Source organism: Leptopilina heterotoma, unplaced genomic scaffold, assembly GCF_015476425.1.
Source record: "Leptopilina heterotoma isolate Lh14 unplaced genomic scaffold, ASM1547642v1 Lhet_95, whole genome shotgun sequence".
Classification (NCBI taxonomy): domain Eukaryota; kingdom Metazoa; phylum Arthropoda; class Insecta; order Hymenoptera; family Figitidae; genus Leptopilina; species Leptopilina heterotoma.
The window spans coordinates 855,175-875,214 of NW_025111202.1; the positions used below are offsets into that span (position 1 = coordinate 855,175).

General features: G+C 25.8%; 1 protein-coding gene across 2 annotated transcripts in view; it reads left to right on the top strand.

The window, feature by feature from the left end:
• LOC122512232 (photoreceptor-specific nuclear receptor-like) overlaps positions 1 to 19,826 on the top strand; it is a 47,332-nt gene extending 27,506 nt beyond the window's left edge. Inside the window, exons 5-10 of one of the 2 annotated variants that reach the window (XM_043627967.1) lie at positions 1,804 to 1,907; positions 8,450 to 8,564; positions 14,434 to 14,549; positions 15,392 to 15,889; positions 16,046 to 16,289; positions 19,498 to 19,826. In XM_043627967.1, coding sequence (XP_043483902.1) covers positions 1,804 to 1,907; positions 8,450 to 8,564; positions 14,434 to 14,549; positions 15,392 to 15,889; positions 16,046 to 16,284 — 1,072 coding nt within the window. In that variant the 3' untranslated portion in view covers positions 16,285 to 16,289; positions 19,498 to 19,826. Of the gene's footprint in view, positions 1 to 1,803; positions 1,908 to 8,449; positions 8,565 to 14,433; positions 14,550 to 15,391; positions 15,890 to 16,045; positions 16,842 to 19,497 lie in introns of those variants that run through there. The other variant, XM_043627966.1, reaches the window with a different exon arrangement.
• The last annotated feature ends 214 nt before the right edge of the window (positions 19,827 to 20,040 follow it).

The window sequence follows — 20,040 nt, forward strand, 5'->3', positions numbered from 1 at the left end:
CAGCAACATCCCGGCAACAATCTAGAATGTTTCCAGTCAATAAAAAATAATAAAATTGATAACCTACGTGAAAAAGTTCCTGGGTATTAGACCGAGAAATTCCCTGTAGTCACTCTCGAGAAATTCTCGGGACTTTCCCGGGAATTTCACGGGATTTTTTCGAGAGTGTCTCCCGGAAAGTTTCTCGGTCCAATTCCCGGGAACTTTTTTACGTGGGATGGTAAGACAACGTTTATACATGTAGTTTTAAGTAGTCGAAGCTAGTTACAGGTCAGACAATTTCTACTACTGAAGAAAAATTCAACTGTGGAAGTGAATTTTCAAATAGGTTTTTAGATTTTAAAAATGTTATCGCACAATTATAATCACTAATAGTATTCATAATTAAAAATTTATTTATTTAATTATTATATTTATTAATATAAAGAAAAATATTTAAATAATAAATTAACACCAAGAAAATAGTCCAATTATTATTCTCCTACTTAATTTTTAAAATAATTGTTGTGTTGAGAAAAGATATTTGTATTCACAATTGAAACAAATATTTTGTCTGACTAATATTGACCTATACTACTTAAAAAAACAATTATTATTTCCCTACTTAATTTTTAAAATAATTGTTGCGTTGAGAAAAGATGTTTGTATTCATCATTGAAATAGGTGTTTTGTCTGACTAATATTGACCTATACTACTTAAAAACTAGTAAAATTCAATAATTTGTAGTTTGTAAATTAAATTAAAACTCAGTTTGTCAAAATATAAATGGATTTGAATGCCGATATTTTATAAATATGAGAAAAACTTTTTATCAATATTTTTTTTATACATTTATTACAAATTCAATTTTTTTTTTTCTAAAAATTATTATTCATTCTTTGACAAACAATGACTTTACTAATAATTAGTTAATTATTACTATTATTATTTATTATTAATAATTCTAATTAATTAATTAATTTTTAATTCTTTTTATTATTATTAATTTTTACTTAGTTGCTGAATCAAAAAATTGGATAAAATTTAAGTTTTTTAAAAATAATAGTTTTTTAAAATAATTTTCATTGAATTTTATGGAAATTTTTTTGGAAATTGAATTTGTTTCTGAATTTTATGAAAATTTTTAAAAATAATTGAATTTTATGGAGAAATTTTATAAAAATTCTACTGAAAATAATTGAATTCTTATAAAAAATGTTATCAAAACTTTTGAGAATATAACATTGAATGCTTTATATTAATTCTATTACAATTATTAAAAATAATTGAATTCCTGAGAAGAATTGTATTATTTATCAAAATAATTGAATTCTTACGAAGAATTTTATTATAATTTTAGAAAATAATTGAATTCTGTCAAAAAATGTTTAACTAATTATTAAAAATAATTGAATCCTTTCGTGAAATTTTGTTAAAAGTGAATTAAAAATAATTAAATTCCTGAGAAGAATTTTATTATTTATAAAAATAATTTAATTCTTACGAAGAATTTTATTATAATTTTATAAAATAATTGAAATTCTGTCGAAAAAATATTTAACTAATTTTTAAAAATAATGTAATCCTTTCGTGAGATTTTATAAAAATTTTATTGAAAACAATTGAACTCAATAAAAGTGAATTTTAAAAATTTTTTGAATCTGAATTATTCAAAAATTGAATTTGAAATTTGAAAATAAAAAATTTTTAAATTCGCTTAATAATAATAAATTGAATACCACGTTTCGCACACTTGATAATTGATAGTTATTAAATTCAGTAATAATAGATTTTTAATAATTTCGAAATTTTTTATGGTTTAGATGTCAAGCAGGTACCGGAAGATGCGTTGTGGACAAAGCGCACAGAAATCAATGTCAAGCGTGTCGTTTAAAGAAATGTATGCACATGGGAATGAACAAGGATGGTAAGTTTTATTGTTTTTAAAATATATTTTACATATTTTATTTAAATTAAATTAATTGTTTACCTAATAAGAATTAAATAAAGAATTAAATAAAGAATTTAGTATACGAATTAATAAAAATTAATGAAAAATTAATTTGTAGTAAAATTTCACTATAATTTTATTTGGAGATTTTATTATGGGATTTAATTTTGTTTAATAAAGTTTTAATCTGGTTTTATATTAGAAAATGACTAAAAGCATGACTAAAAAAATCGTATTTCTGAGTAAGTAAATTAATTTCTCTCTAAATATAAATTAGAGAAAATTGAGACACTAATTAACACTTAAGAATATTTACTAATTTTCAGTAAAATAAATTCAGATTTAGAGAAATCCGTATTTAGTGAAACATTTAAAAATTTTTATTAATTTTATCAGTTTCTACAGCTTTTATTAATTCTTTACCACTTTCATTAATTTATATTAATTATTTATTTCTAATTTTATTAGTTCCAATTGATTTTTTATCAATATCGATATCAACTTTTCCTAATTGATAAAAATATGGAATCGATATTATTAATAAGAGACTAGTACGAATTATTTTCGTATTTTGATTTATATATAAATAAGTTGTTATATAGATTTGAGGAATACAAAGGGGGAAAAATGAAAAGAAAAGAAAAGAAAAAGAAAAACGAGGTCGAAAAGGTGGAGAAAGGCGAAGACATCGAGTTGTGAGATAAAGAAGTTTCGCCCACATTCGATTCAATTCTTAATGCCCTTGCGGAGTGGGAGTGCACCTGGCATATAGCTCCTCACTTCCTCCATCTTCTTTTATCCTCCATTTCTTTGCTTTTTTCTCCCCTTTTTTTCTCTCTTTTTTCCTTTTTTTCCCTTTTTTTTCTTCCTTTTGCCACTACTTCTTGCTATATACGTTCGCTGCTAACTTTCTTATTGCCAAACTCAATGTCGTAAAAGGGGATCGAGTTGGATCTCCTCACGCGAATGAAACTGTACCGTGTCACCTCTCTTCTCTTGTCGTAAATCGAAAAATACCAAAGTCATACTTTTAGATGCTTTTTATCCTATAAAGAGTAAATAAATTGCAACTTTATTCAATAGACTTTTTTCCATTTTATTATTTTAATTATTTTCTCTAAATTGTTTTTTCATTTTTTTTACTTTCTTTATAGAAATTGAAATTATTTTCGTTTTTCCAATTTTATTAGTATTATTATTATTAATAGAAATTATGCAAATTTTTTTATTTACTATTAAAAAAAACTTGGAAGATTTGTTAAAAAATTCTGATTGAGACATCTTTTGCAATCAATTTTATTTTTAAATTTATTTTTTGCCTCTTTATAAAAAAAAAAGATTTTGCATAAAAATTATAATTATGAAAGCGAAATTCTGCAAAATTTTTTCATTAATTTCTAAAATAAAATCTACAATTTCGTTTTTCAAAAGTTTTAGTAAAAAATTTCCCAAAAATTAAAGTATCTTCATAAGTAATAAAATTCTTCCCAAAATCAATTTTTTACCAAAATTTAAATAAAATTCTTGACAAGAATTTAATTTTCTGTATAAATAATAAATAATAAAACTCATCGCGGTTCATACAATTTTAATCGAATTCCTATAGAAAAATGTAATTAATCGATTAAAAATTTTATTAAAATTCACCGAATAAATTGAATTATTTAAAAATTGGTTAATAAAATTCTTTATGAGAATTCAATTTTAAGAAAGATGCAATTATTCAATAAATTATTTATTTTTGTATTTAAATAATTGAACTCTAGTAGAACTTTCTAATATAAAATGATTTAAAAAATAAATTTCAGTTAAAATTTTAGACAATATTTGAATATTAAAAGCATTATAGCGTTAATTATTAGAAATAATTTAACTTTGAAAAGGTTTCAAATTAAAATATTTGAAAATTTGAATTTTCCATACTTTTAACTAACAATTCTGTAAAAGAATTAATTTTTTTGGAAAAGTTTAATAAATTAAACCTTACTTCAAATTATTATTTGGACTTTTTATTTCCTATTAAAAAATAATTCTTTGAAAATTTGCATTTTTTATACAATTTTAACTGACAATTTTGTAAGAGAATTAATTTTTTTGAAAAAGTTTTATCCAATTTTACTTGAAATTATTATTTCGACTTTTTATCAAAATAATTGATTTAAAGAAGAATTTTAGTTAAAAATTCCAGAAAATAAAAATTAAATTGAAATGATGAAAATAATTTTGAAGAAGTTACAGTAACAATATTCTTACAATATAAAATAATGATTTTTTTACTCGATCATCTTTAATTATTATAATTAAAATATGAAGACATCGATTGCTTCGAGTCGAAGACTCGGAGTAATCGATTTCTTCATGTTTTCTAACAATCTTTTTTAAGTTTAATTTCAAAAAGGTTTGAATTTAAATGTTTTAAAGAATTTTAATTCCTACGGGAATAAAATAATAATGATTAAATATTTATTGAAAAATGAAGTTATTGTTGTTTTCGAATAATTTTACTTTTAAAGAAATTTGTAAATAAACGTAATAGAACATTTTATTTGAGTGTCTAATCATGTTTAGAATGAATCAGAATATTCTTTAGAGTCATGGAGAAAGGCAAAATTTTGTCTGGAATTCAGAGAAAAAGAATTTAATTTTTTGTGACAACTCTGTTGAAATTTATGACGAAACGAAATCCAGAACGATTGGCAATACTAAATAAAAATTCCAAAAATGTTCTAAAGACAAAAGAAAAAAAAAGAAGAAAAAAATAGCAAAACTAATTTTTGCAAGTACTTGCCCGTAGAGCGAGTAATACATAAATGGGAGTAATTTCATAGAATAATGATAATAATAATAATGACATTCGCAATAATGATAAACGTGTGTCCTGTGGCATGCTGAGCGGCTTAATAGGGTCCCTCCTACGTACTTGGTCGACTGACAGCCCTTTTTGGTGTACATACATTCACCAACCGTTGTTCCCTATTATCTTTTTCATTTTCATCTTTTTTTTTCTCTCTCCTCTTCTTTTTATTTTTCGTCAGCCAAGAGAGATAAATGTCTGAGTCTCATTTGCATGAAACGACACACAACGGGCGGTCTTCACTTTCCTGGTCACGAAAGTGCGAGAACGAAGTAAATGCATTTTCTATATATTCCGTTGGTGGTAGTGCTTCTCTCTAGTCGTCGTCGCCACCACCCTTTTTGCATACGTTTATTTCCTCCAATTAACCCTTCGGGCGCCATGCCACGTGACCGTCGTTAACGACCGCAGTGTTTACTAAGCGGATGGCAGAGAGATTTTCCAACATTGGCGAACCACACGAGCGAAATTCATATTATACAGTTATACACTGTAACTGTAAAATCAGAGAGAAATTATATTATTATAATCCTTCGCTATACAATAGGTATTCTGATATTGAATAATCAGAGCGAGAACTAAATTTTCCAAATTTCCCCACACTTGAATTGATTTCCCGCACTATTCCACTTTATACATTCGCGCTTCTATATTTTGAATATAATTGGAAATTTAATTGCTTATATATCTGCATTTATTTGATCAAAAGTTTACTCAATCACGTGTTTGCCTTTGTATAACATGTATAACGAATTACCGCAACGGAAATTTCAATCGTCATTCAATATCAAATGAGAGTACTAAATAATTTCGTACACGATTAAAGGAAAATTCATTTTTTTGTTTTCAAAATATTTCTCTTTGAGGGAATTTATTTTTTCCCATTCACTATATATATGGAAAAGTCCATTTTTTCTGCGATTCAAAATAATTCAAATTCTGAAAAATAAAAATGTTTTCGATTTAGCGAGAGAATGTAAAATAAAGTATAAATGTTACCGGTAAAACCCGAAGTCCAGGCATTTTGCGAAATGCCTAGACAAATCGGGAAATACCTAAAATCTTAGGTATTACTCAAATTTCCTAGACATTTTTAGGTATTTTCCGAATTGCCTAGGCATTTTCGTAAATTTCCTAGGCATTTCGCGAAATGCCGAAGTCGATTTAGGCAAATTGAAAAATTTATTGAAACCTTAATTGTGAACATATATTTTTTGCTGGTTATTTGTTGCAGCATGTCAAACTTACGGGATTTTCGCCGTAGATTACGAATCTGTAAGTTAAATTGTCCCATCACGTCTCAATTTTGAGAAAAACGGGGTCCAAGTGTCAAAATATCCCATTTTTAGCACTTTTTGAAGCACTATAAAAAAAAGAACGCGACGTGATAGAAAGCTCAAATATGTCTTAAATGAGAGCTCGAACCCTCAACTTTAAAATCTAAAAACAAAAAACTATGTAGAAATAACTCAAAATTGTGGTGAACAACTTTTTACCGCGTGCGCGCCCATCAGCTATTATTTTAGTTAGCGATCATATAGGGTAAATTAATAAAAAGTTGTTCCCCACAATTTTAAGTTATTTCTACTTGGCTTTTTGCTTTTGGATGTTAAAGTTGAGGGTTCGAGCTCTTATTTAAGACATATTTGAGCTTTCTATCACATCGCGTTCTTTTTTATAGTGCTTCAAAAAGTGCTAAAAATGGCATATTTTGATACTTTGACCCCGTTTTTCTCAAAATTGAGACGTATTCTTGTAGCAATATTTTGTCGAACAGTGTAATAGACTAATAATTTTGTAAACAATCTGTTTACATTAGTATGCGCAGCTTACAAATGATCAACTTTTCATTTTGCCTAAATCGACTTGGGCATTTCGCGAAATGACTAGGTATTTCGCGAAATACCTAGGCAATTTGAGAAATGCCTAAAATTTCTAGGTAAAACTCGAATTTCCTGGCCACTTTTAGGTATTTCCCGATTTGCCTAGGCATTTCGCAAAATGCCTGGACTTCGGGTTTTACCGGTAACATAAATATTATTACTGGAAAAAGAATCAATCACCGATAAGATTAAAATAATAGAATAAAAATTTTCGAATGTGAGATAATTAATGTCAATAAGGAAATTATTAAAATAATTTTTATAAAAACGGGAAAAAAGTTTTTGATTTAGAGAAAAGTGAAAATCAATCATTGAAATTCAAAAATTAAGATACAAAAAAATAACAATAGGAATAATCATTTTTGTTTTTTTGTTTTAGTAAAAATTGATCAAGAAGTCAGACGATTTAAAACAATAATTCAAATTTAAAAAGAAAAGAATAATTAATTTGGACATTTTGAAAAATATTCAATTATTTTGGTAAAAAGAATAATTTTGAAGATTTATTTGAATAATTGGTAATTATGAAAATAATTCAATCATTTCGGTAAAAAATATCTATTTGGAAAATTTAGTTCGAAAGAATTAATTTAATAATTAAAAATTTATTGAATGAAAACCTAATTCAATTTATTGTTAGATTACTTTATATAATCGATTATTACGAAAAGGATTCAATCAATTTTTGTAACTTGTTAGCAGTTTTAAGTTGGTGATTGTTTGCTTTTTTTCTAACTTTTTTAAAATAATTTTTCTTTTCAAATATTTTCAATTTTAAAATTAATTGAATTCTTGCGAAGAATTTTACAATTTATAAAAATAATTGAATTCCTTTGAAGAATTTACTGAGCTCTTGAAATTTAGATTCGACACAATGAAAATGTGAGGAAAAATTCATATTGTATTAATATTAATTTATTAAGTCGGAAAGTGATCGATAGTAATATTATACGAAGGTCACGTAAATAATATAACAGTTTATCGACGAAGAACAATTGAATTTCCCTTAGATTTGCGAGAACATTAGTTACCTAACTCCTATACAAACAATGCGTTTGATTTCTGCATGTCTGTTGGAAATTCTCGCTGTCAGTTGCAGACTCATTGTGACATAACAGTATTATATGAACTTGACGAGATGAGAGGAAAATTATCAAATAAGATTCAGTCAACCTCCTAATTAATTCAAACTCATTCTTTCCTCGAATGAATAATTTTTTTTTTCATATCTAAATATTTGACTTTTCTATATATAGTAAACAAAAGTCTCGTATCCAATGGCAGACGCGTAGCGCCTATTGAAATTGCTTCTCGTATCGAGGAATACATTTTTTAATTTCGAATTGTTTGAACTACGTTTTTGCCTTTTTTTTAAAATAAATTTTTCAAGAAATATTTTTTTGTAATTTTTTTGTATTTTTAAATAATTATACCGACAAAATGTTTATTTGAACGTGAAAAAATTATAAATCGTGTAATTGTATTTCATTTCTTTGCTAATTTATTGTTTCTTATTCGATTCAAATAAATTTTTCCGCTGTAGAAAAACATAATAATTAAGTAATGGATTATTTAATTGAAATAATTTTTTTTCAATGTAGAAATAAATAAAAATGAAAATAATCAAGTATTCATTGTTTGATTCAAAAAATTTTAAATTGAAAAAAATTTAAATTATAAGAAATAAAAATTAAAAGAAAAAAATTATAATTATAAGAAATAAATAAATAGAAAATGTAATAAAAAATAAAAGTACAAAGTGCGAACATTTTTTGTTTCAGCGGTCCAAAATGAGAGACAACCGAGAAACACAGCAACCATTAGACCAGAAGCTTTAATAGAAATGGACCAGGAACGAGCACTGCGAGAAGCTGCCGTCGCCGTCGGAGTATTCGGGTGAGAATATTTTTTCTAAGTACTTCACAAAAGCAACAAATCCACAAACAGAAAATTCAATAAGTTAGTAAAAAATTATATTAATCATTTTTTTTATTTATTTTTTTTAATTTAACTTTTTATTCCAGTTCATTTGAATTTGTATTTTTTTTATTTTGCGTTTTTGATTTTATGTACTTTCATTTCTTTTAATTCTAGTGTTTTTATTCCAATTCTTTAGTTTTATTTTTTTTCATTCTAGTTTTTTGATTAAAAAAATTTTTTATTCTACTCTTTTGATTTTTGTTATTTTTATTTTACGTTTTTGATTTTATTTTTTTCTTCTTTCGATTTTAGTATTTAGTATTTTCATTTTACGTTTTTGATTTTATTTTTTTCTACTTTCGATTTTTATTTTAGATCATTAGTTTTATTTTTTGTTATTCTAAGTTTTTGGTTTTTTTCTTCTATGTTAGTTCCTCGGTTTTACTTTTTTATTCCAGTCTTTTGATTTTTTTTTCAATTCTAGTTTTTGATTCTTAAGTTATTAGTTTCCTTCTTTGATTTCATTTTAATTTTGATTCTAGTGGTTTAATTTAATTTTTGAAAAATGAAAATTTCCTTTAATACAAAAATAGAACTTTGATTCTCCGATCTCTCTCTCGCACTGGCAAATGATTGTGGTATTAATTTTTATATATAAAAAAGAAGCTAAAATGAAGTACATAAGAATTTGTTCGTTGACGGTGTATATGGTTTTAATCAAAAGGTGAAAACAACGAAAGATCGATACAGAAGGTTCTATATATTATCATCGTATGAATGATCGGAAGCAGAAAGGACGCGCCGTTACCACGTTTGATCTTGTTAACGTTGTCAATATGGTAAGCAACACTGGCAACACGCCACGCCGAGCATGATCTATCATGAAAAATTACCTTTGACCGTTAGTCTTGGTTACTTCAGGTAACCAAGTCGACGAATTGGAATTAATTCAAAATCCATAAAGTCAATTCTCGATAAAACGTTATATAAAATTGACGTGTAACGTGTGAGAGTATAAAAGAACGACGAGCGAGTGTGTTCTGTGCTTTCCCCCAGTTTTTTCCTTTATTTAAAGAATTAAAGCGAAGGAAAAATAATTTATCGACAAAGACAGTCCTTGGCTTATAATTTTAATTTATTTTCAAAAGTATTATTTTGTTTATTTATTTTTTATTCTTTTGTATATTTATTTTTTACTCTTTTGTTTATTTATCTTTTATTATTTTCCTTATTTATTTTTTACTATTTTATAAAATTTCAATTTTGAATGAATTTAATTAGAAATTTTAAAGAACTTAAATATCAACTATTTTAATAAAATTTTCCAAAAGAATTCAATTATTTAAAAAAAATTTTAATAAAATTCTATTAAAATATTTAATTATTTTCATAAATAATAAAAATTTCACAGGAATTCAATTATTTACAAATTTTTTTCAATTATTTTCATAAATAATAAAACTTATCGCAGAATTGAAAATTATTTTTAATACAATTTCAATCGAATTCCCCGAAAAATAAAAAATTTTATTAAAATTCAATGAAAATTTCCTCTAATTTTTCACTCAATTTGTCCATTTATTTGTTTAAACTAAAAAGAAAAGAACTAATATTTTTAATTTCTGAAAAACTTTTTGAAAATCAATTTTAACTTTGATTAAATTGCTTTAATTATTATAAAGTTCTGTTAATTGAACTGTGAAACTTCAGAATTGAAAATAGTTGAAGAATTTTTTTTTTAATCGAAAAAAAAAAATTCTATTTAAATAAAAAAATTCTTTTTTTCGTTCGTTATCATAAGTATATTTATACTTCACGACCAGATTATAAATTACAATAAAAGATGGAGTCTTAAGTTTAAAATTATTTGCGATGCCTTGATACATTTCTATTGAGAACTGAGATTCAGTGACATATTTCTGTTTATAATTTGTATAAAAATAGCTCTTGCTCTTTCTTTCGTGCGCGGCGTTGCTGTAGGATTGTTAATTTCAATTTTTTTCCCCTTCTTTTTAGATAAATTTTCAATAATTCTACGAAAATTATCCTCCTCCTCCTCCTCCTTCTTCGTCTCGTAATTATCATCACAATTTTGATAATTCTCCTTATTTCGTAAACTCTCCTTTCTTAATATCCGACTTCTCTCCTCGATTTGACGGTAAAAATTATTTTCCACTTTTTGATTATTCACTTCTTGTAAATTTTCCTGCTTTCGAAAACTCTCATTTTCCTCTCGTGGCTTATCTCCTAAGGAAAAAGGGAAATTGTCAAAAAATTCTAATTTGTAAAATTAAATTGTAAAATTAATTTGTAAAATAATTTAGTATAATTTTTTGTTTGTATAGATTTTTTCTTACCCTTATGATCCTCGACTATTCTTCTCGATGTATTCTCCTCGGAAATAATATTGTCGCCAATATTTTTCTCACAGTGAATTAAATCAATGATTGGTAATAAATTTCTCATGTCAGCTTCGGAACGAGCGTATTTTTTCATTTCGTTTGAAATTTCCTCACTGAAATAGCCACGTCGTAAACTTTCGGATTTTGTTTTTCGAATAATTAACGCCAATTTTGTTCTTATATCGTCGGGGAGAATTATTTCCTGCTCAGATTCTTGTTGAATAAAATTGCTGTTCCTCGATTTTTCCAATATTTCCATTAGACTATCGAATGATGAGCAAATTTCGTTGAGGGAATTTTGACTAACCAAAAAATAACCACGTTTCTCCTCCTCCTTTTTCTTTAGAGTTGATTCCAATTCATTGTAATTATTTTGCAAGGTTCGTAATTTTTTTTCTATCGTCTCCCTACGAATTCTCTCCTTTATCAAGAGAATTTCATTCTGTTTTGCACGCTCCAATAATAATTGATATTCCCTTCGTGCCTCTTCTAATTGTCGTCGAATATCTTCTAAATCATTTTCCTTATTTTCCTTTATTAGAATTTCCTGAATGTCGATTTCTATCTCTGAAAATAAATTTTAAGGATTTAGTTTGTTTTTCTGATAAAAAAAGGGAGAAAGTGTGAAAATGTTTACTGTTTGCTTCATTTCTCTCGAGTTCGGTAATTTCTTCCTGTTTACTGCTTCCGGATTCTGAAGTATTAAACGAATTGGCACGATTTTCCAATTGGGTGTTTAAATTTAAAACGAGGTGTTGTTTATTACTTTCGGGAGGATTTTTCTTCGCTTGATTTTTTGTTTTTGAAAATAATTTTTCTTTTCTTATTTCAGTTGGCGTTGATTTTTGAAGAGTTGAATGACAATGATTTTTCATTCGTTTGTGCATTGTTTTTGTCTCCTCCTGACGATCGGTTCGTTTAATTGCCTTGGAAAATTGCTTTTTGGGTAAATTGAACCATTTGTATTCAGATTTTCCGGTGGCATTATTCTCCGACAATTTCTTGGCTATTTTCTGCGCCAATTCATCCTGTAGATTATTGTTCATTCTTACATCGACAACAACTAAAGTCTCATTGTAATTCAGAAGATTCATAATATCGTTTGTTATCACATCCGTGAGGCCGCATTGTTGTAAATCTAAAGCTTTCAGCCACAAGCTGTCCACTACAGCTTCGAGAATTTCATTCACACCGATGTCGCCTGAAAATGTTTCAATTTCTTTTTTTGTCAATAAATTCTTACATTTAATTTTTAATACTATAAGAAAAAAACATTATTTTTGAATTATTCCCACATTATTTATTTGTGAATTTTTAAGTTGTGCTTGTAATTTTTGAATAGTGAAAATTGAAAATACAGAAATTCTTTCAATGAATTAAATTAAAATTGTATTGTATTGGAAATAATTCAATTCTTTTGATGAATTTTTTTGAAATCTATAAAAATAATTGTATTCTTTCGAAGAATTTCATTAAGATTTTTAATAATTGAATTATTTCGAAGAATTTTATTAAAACGTCTAAAAATAAAAAAATAATTAGTTAATTGTATTTATAATTTTTTTGTCACCTTCCTTTTTGGTCGAATTTTTGGAATATAATTCAAATTTTTGCCTATTTTTAGGTAAGAATAAGATACTCTGATCCCTGAAATATTTCTCGCAAACATAATTCAGTTGCTTTTCCTTTTTCCAAGTGTATCGTATTTTTTCAGTACATTAAAGATTCAGATTTACCTAAACGGGGATTTCCATTTAAAGTGAGTCTCCGTAATCCGGGCATCGCCTCCACGTTCGGCTCTCGATATCGTAACGATTGCTTCCAGGCGTCATGAAAAAGGAGTAATTTTTGCCGCGAAAGAGCAGTGGCCAAAGCGGAAGCACAACGAGAGGAGAGATCGCATTGTCCTAAATTTAACGTGCGAATACTATTCACATTGACAATTGTACGACAAATCATTTCACAACTTACATCGCCAATGTAGCACTTGAAAAGTGACAAGTGCCTCAAGCACGAGGTATTCGAGAGACCAACACACAATACCGCCAAACAATCAGAAGGCAATGGAATTCCCTCCAATTCCAATGAAGTTAAAACCGAGGAATTTCTTATACATTGGGAAACACTGTGTGACAATAATTCGAGAAGATAGCGCGTTAAAACAACCGGCGCTTTACCAATAGCTCTCGCTTTCAATTCCGAAGTGACATTATCCAAGTGCTTTCGATATTGATAACGACTACGAATTGCAATTGATTTTAAACTGTGATCTAATGAGAGTGCATTTAAAATTGGATTCCAATCGTCCATTTTTACACGATCAGTGGTAAAATCTAAGGAATGAGGTAATGTAACACAAATAACGGGCAAAGGACGTAATCGACGTTTTTTACACAATTCAATGTAACACGAGGAGAAACTTTGGCCATTTGGAATAACAATTTTTCTTGTTGATGTTGATTGACTTTGATTTGGATTTTTACCATGTGGTGGGAGCATTTCCGTTTTTTTCACGCCTGTTGATTGTTGCTTTATTAAAATCATGGAATTTTCACGATTTTTCTTACGTTTCTCGAGGAGCATTTAGAAATTGAGAGTGAAAAAACGAAAATGAATATTTGAAATGTCACTTACGGAAAATTTGAAGTTTTTTTTCTGGGGAAATTTTTTACAAGAGAAGAAATATATTTACGGAAAATGAGAATTTTGTCATTAGATTATTTTAATTATGTTGATGATGATGATGATGTTTGTTTTTTCTGCGCGCGAAACCCGGGAACTTGGTGAATATCGTTGAAAATACATTAAATTCACGGTAAAACAACCTCAAAAATTAAAAATTGGTTATATAAAACACATTCGTGAATGTTTGATAGACGTGAAGTTGATTGTGAATTCCCGAGGCGATTTTTATCAAATGAGAAACGAAAGTTGGTGCGGTGAAAAAAAAATAACGTCGGATCAGATGAATAAAACTTTTTTTATTACCTATTGAACAGAAATAGAATAAAATTTGTGAATATTTAGTTTTTATTTCTTATCTCGAAATTTTCTTGAATAAATTAATAATTTGAATTTTTTACATTATGTATCGAAATGTTAAGTTTAAAGTTAATTTTTTATGTTCCTAAAAGTTTCGAACGTTCAACTAAAAGATGATACTTTTATTTCTTTTAATTTCAATTTTATTTACCTACGAAATTTACTAAGTTTACAAAATAATTTTTATAATTAAAAAATATTTGTTTACTAAATAAGTATTCAATTACAAAATTTTTTCATTTCCGTTTAGCAATTTTTAAAAATATTGAAGCACAAAAAATATTTCGTTCAGTTGTAGATTCAAAATTTTAGGAAAATAATTTATTTTATTTTTTTGTATTTTTACTTTTTTGTTTATTTTAGTTTTATTAATATTTGTGGAATTTTTTGTTTTGTTTTAGACCACCGGTATCATTAGCAATGGCCAGATATGGAACGCCATTGCCTTTGCCGACAGTTGCACCTACAACAAATTCTTCGACTGCAAATACACCGCCTCGTCAAGACACTGACGATGGTAAGAAAAAAATTTTACTTAAAACTTTATTTTCTGTAAAAATTGAAAAAAAAATGATACTAAAAACAGTGAGAAAAGTACAAATTGGAATTTTTACAGATGAAATTTTCAGGAATAATTACATCTCAAAAAGCTTTGAACTAAAATTTCTGAAAAGTTCAATTTTTGTAAAGAGATTAATAATATAATTTAATATTAATTTTTAAATTTAAAAGTCTGAAAAAATTTGGTTCCTAAAAAATGTTAATTCAATTTTTTATAGATTCTTAAATAATTATTATCTCTTTAATTTAATTTTTATTTTTTACTAATTATTAAATAAAAATTAAATTAAAAAAAATAAATGTAAAAATATTAAATGAAATTATCTTATTTAAAGAATTATTCAATTTATTGAAATATTGTGAAATTGAATTAAAAATAATTAAATTTATTAAATAATTTCATTAGAGATTTTGAAAAAACTGAATTTCAAAAAAATTTTATTTTAATAATAATTTGTAAAAAGTAGCATTGAAAAGTCTACATTGCATCTAAAATAATTTAATTTCGAATGAATTACAGTATTACAATTTTTATTAACTAGTTTATTTTAAAAAAATTTTAATTTTTTTCAAAAAAAAAAATAAATAAAAAAAAAAATTTATTTTTTTAATTTTTCAAAATTTTTTTCAACAAAAATTTAATTTAAAATTCTGAAAAATTTGTATTTTAAATTATTTCTGGGAAATGTTTGAAAAATACTAAAACTAAATACACTAGTTTGTTAAGGAAAACGTAAAAGAGAAAATTGGAATTATTGAAGAAAGAGCTTGGTTTTTTTTTCTCTAAAAAAAAAACAGGAAATGGATCTGAGGACAGTATAGATGTGACCAATGAGGAGCCATTGATGCCCCAACGCAGTGGCTGCACTCAATTGACGCCAATAGTTCCAACATTATATTCGCCAGTGAGTGCCGAAACCGTTTACGAAACGAGTGCAAGATTGCTTTTCATGGCTGTTAAATGGGCAAAAAATTTACCCTCGTTCGCGAGTTTGCCATTTAGAGACCAAGTGATACTGTTGGAGGAAGCGTGGTCGGAACTCTTTTTACTGAATGCTGTTCAATGGTGTCTTCCATTGGAGTCATCGCCACTTTTCAGTGCAGCTGAATTGACTGCTTTGACTGTGTCGCCACACTCTCATCCACACTCGGGAATGCATTTAGCGCAAAATGGAAAGCCCAGTCAAGTGGCAGCTGACGTCAGGCATCTTCATGACACTCTGCAACGATACAAAGCAGTCATGGTTGATCCCGCTGAATTTGCATGCATGAAAGCCATTGTTTTATTTCGACCAGGTACACAAATTATTTTCTGTTTTTAATTTGCAATTTAAAAGAACAAATTTTCTAAACGAAATTTTTATTTAAATATTTTTTTTTAGAATATTCTTTAGATTAGATTGCATGTACTTGGAGCGATATAACTATTTTTAAATTGTCTTTTATTTACAGAAACACGTGGCTTGAAGGATTCAAGTCAAATAGAAAATTTACAAGATCAAGCGCAAGTGATGTTGGGACAACACGCGAGAGCGCAACAACCAACAAGGCCCGAGAGATTTGGACGACTGTTACTACTTTTACCATTGTTGAGGAGCGTTCCTGCACCGCGAGTCGAATTAATCTACTTCCACAGGACAATTGGTAACACCCCCATGGAGAAAGTTCTCTGCGATATGTATAAAAATTGAATTAGGTATATTATTCACTATTTATATTTATATATATACATAGTTTCAAATGGAAACCAATGAACTGAAAAACAAAACAAACGCGCATAGTTTGTGCGACAAAAAAAAAGATACGAGGCTGTGACCAAATGATTTTCATGGCAAAAAGTAAGTTTCGAAAAAGAAAATAAATTTAAAAATATTGTTCCTTTAGAGTATGAACTTCTTGAAAACAAAAACTATAAAAAATTCATTAAACAAAATTATATTTCGAACAATATTTTTAAATGAGAAAATAAATTGTATTTTCGATTCTTTTGAATTGAAATATTTCAAAACTTTTCTTTTCTTTACAAGAGAAAAATAGCCAATGGAGGAGGTCGTTTTTATTATTTTTATTATATTGTTTTTAGTAAATTAGTTTTTTCTTTGTTATTTTTTTCCATTGTGTATATTTTATTATGGACTTGATTCTAATTAGTCCCTTGTTATCTAGAAAATAGTCCCTTTGTTAAAAGGAATTTTTTTAATTTCTGATTACCCTGACTTAATTTTTGAATAAATAAATGTCATATTTTGCCACTTTATTTATAAGAGAAAATTTAGACACAAATTGTTTATATTTTGACAATTGTTATTTTTATTATTTTTTATTTATTCGATTAATTTATAATAATTTAATTTTAATTGAAAGAATTTTAATATATCATAATATAATTTTATGATTATTAATTATATTATTTTAATTTTATACATTCCGTAATTTAATTTTAATTTTAAATACATTCCATAATTTTATTTTTGATTTTATTTTATCGAATGCAATTCTTACGAATATCATTCTAGGTACATATTTCTTGTCTAATATTAAGTTAATATGAAAAATTCTAAAAATACATTAAAGTGTTGATTGTAATTTACAAAAAAATTTTAAATTAGAAAATATAATTAGAAATTGGTTTTTAAATTGTGGATTTTTTAAGATTTATTATTCCGAAAAGTTTTTAATGTTTTAAATGAGCGATGAAAAAATATTTAATTTACATTTTTGCTTTCTATTTTACAGTAAGTGTGGAATTTTTGTTTTGATTGTTTGAATCAAATTCGATACTTAGTGTTTAAATATTAATTAATCATGTTTTGAAAAATTGACATGAATTTGAATTTTTTGCAAATGTAATTCTTAGATATTTTGTGGATTGTTTTGAAACAAAAATGTAAATTTTCCAAATGCAGCACTTGGGCCTAAAGGAAAAAAGAATTTATAAACGAAAAATCTTTCAGTACGATTACAAATCTAGATTAAAATGCGAAAAAAAACTATGGTTTTATAGTGCGAATAAAACTTGTATTTGATCTTTTTACAGTAGATGAATATAGTCATATATTATACATATGTGAAACAAAATGTTTCTCTATCGATATATTTAGTAATTTATATAGATATTTCAGAAAATCCCAAAAACCAAAAGTTGACAATTTGTCAAAAGTACAATATTTGAAAGTATGAAAGTGAAGATTTTAATTTCTATTCTTTTTTACTCTCAATTTCAAAAACCGAGAATAGAAAAATTTTGAGTTAAAAGTTAACAAAAAATGTTATGATCTTGAATGAAAAAAAAATATTTTTCAAGTTTACAAATTTTTATTTTCAAAACTTACTTCAGATTTTGAATTAAAAAAAAAATTGTTTACAAGAAACTGTAAAAATGTTATAAAACTTAAAAAAATGACACGAAAAATATTTTTCTTTCAAAATCGTTGATTAACTAAACAACAAAAGAGAAAATCGAATTAAAATTTCGATAATTTTTAATTTTACCAAATGCTTTTTTAAAAGAATTTTTTATTCCAGGCCTAACAATTTTCTCCTTTTATTTTTTTAAAAATATTTTTTGAAATATTTTTTATTTAAATTTCAATTTAAATAATTTTTTTCGCTACATATTTTCGTCTGCAATTACGATTCGCTTTTATTTCAGTATAAATTATAAGTAGATAATTTATTGCAAAAAATGAAATGAAAAAATATGATTTAATTTTTACTAAACTCTGTATGAAAAATTGGGTGTTACTTTTTTATGAAATTAAATGAAAAAAAGAAAGGACATTTTAAATATACGTTGCATGCGTTTGGGTATGATAATCAAAGCAGGGCAAATAAATTATAGGGAATTAATCTACTTCACAATTGATAAGCCATAAAAAAGTAATATTGAGTTGTGCGCGCGTTCTGTAAATTTCGTGTTGTGATATAATGATGGTTGTAAAAGTGTATGTATAATATTAACAACCAGTTGTAACAATCTCATGATTCCTTGTAATAAAATGATATAAGGGTATTTTATCCAACATTATCATTCAATCCTTAATCTCCATTTTTCAGGCTTAATCATCATTAAAATGACAAATCGTAATATTTATTTTAGAAATTAATTTAATTTTTTGATTTACTAAACTTTTTAATTTTTAATTTATTAATGATTTTTAGCTTAAAAAATTATAGACCTTTAACTATTAAATAAATAAATATTTACTAAATTATTTAAATAATTAAAACAAATATTTTTTAAATATTTCAATATTTGTTAAAATATTTTTGAATATTTAAATATTTGATGAAATAAAATGATCCACAAGTTTTGAATGTTCAAATGAACGGAATATTTTTTATTAAAAATATTTTAGAAAATTATTATTTAATATTTATTTTAGAAATTAATTTAATTTTTTGATTTATTAAACTTTTTAATTTTTAATACAATAAAAATTAGAAATTTAAATTTTACATTTAGAAGTAAAACTTTTTTTTAAACTGACGCAAAATTATTATAAAAATTTAATTCGAACAAGAATAAATAATTAAATTTCATTTATTTCGAATGTTGAAAACTTTAGAATCATAAAATAAATATTAAAATATTTGCAAAAGTAAATAAATATTTAATAATATATCAAGTATTAAAATATTTGTTTGAAAATTAGATATCAAGATATTAAATATAAGTAATTTATCATTTTCTTTTGGTAAATTTATTTTAAGTGATTCTCTGAAAAATAGGAAACAAGTGTTTGATTCATTATTGAAAATACTTTTGGGGAGAATATTTTTTTTGTGGATTATTTGGAGATTATTTTTGTTGAAATATGGAAAATTGATTTTGTTATATGCGGATGAAAGTTTGGCGCTTGCGATTTCACGGTGGTTATTGTATAATATTTATTTATCACTAGGTAATCCCTGACTTTGAATGCAGGAAAGGGAAGTTGCCCCAAGGATTTGCCACATGGCAGTTTGACGGTCCCGATGGTACCCTCAACGCTTATAAATTACATCGAGCTGAGTGAGGTTTAAGGGGCTGCTTAAGTTGTCAAAGCCGTCGGGGAGTTAAACGGTATCACTGGGGAGCGAGAGTAATGCTTTTTCAATTACGATCTCTTCAAATTCTCCAAGTCAAGTGAGCGTTAACAAATTTCTCGATTTCACTATATATATATTGTCCGAATTCGAATATCAACTGGAGCATTTTTCCATTTTTTCATATTTTCAAAAATATTTTTCAATTTTTTTTATTTTTTTATAAATTTTGTCTTTTTTATTACTGTTTTCCCTGTTTTTATAACGAGCGATTTTTAAAACCCTTTTGTCAAGATTTATTTTTGCCAATTTCTATTTTGAACTCAAAGTATTTATTTTAAGTTTATTTTCGCAAATGTTAATTTCTTCTTTTTTTCAGAAATTTGTTCTCTCGGAGAATGGAAGATCATATTTCTTCA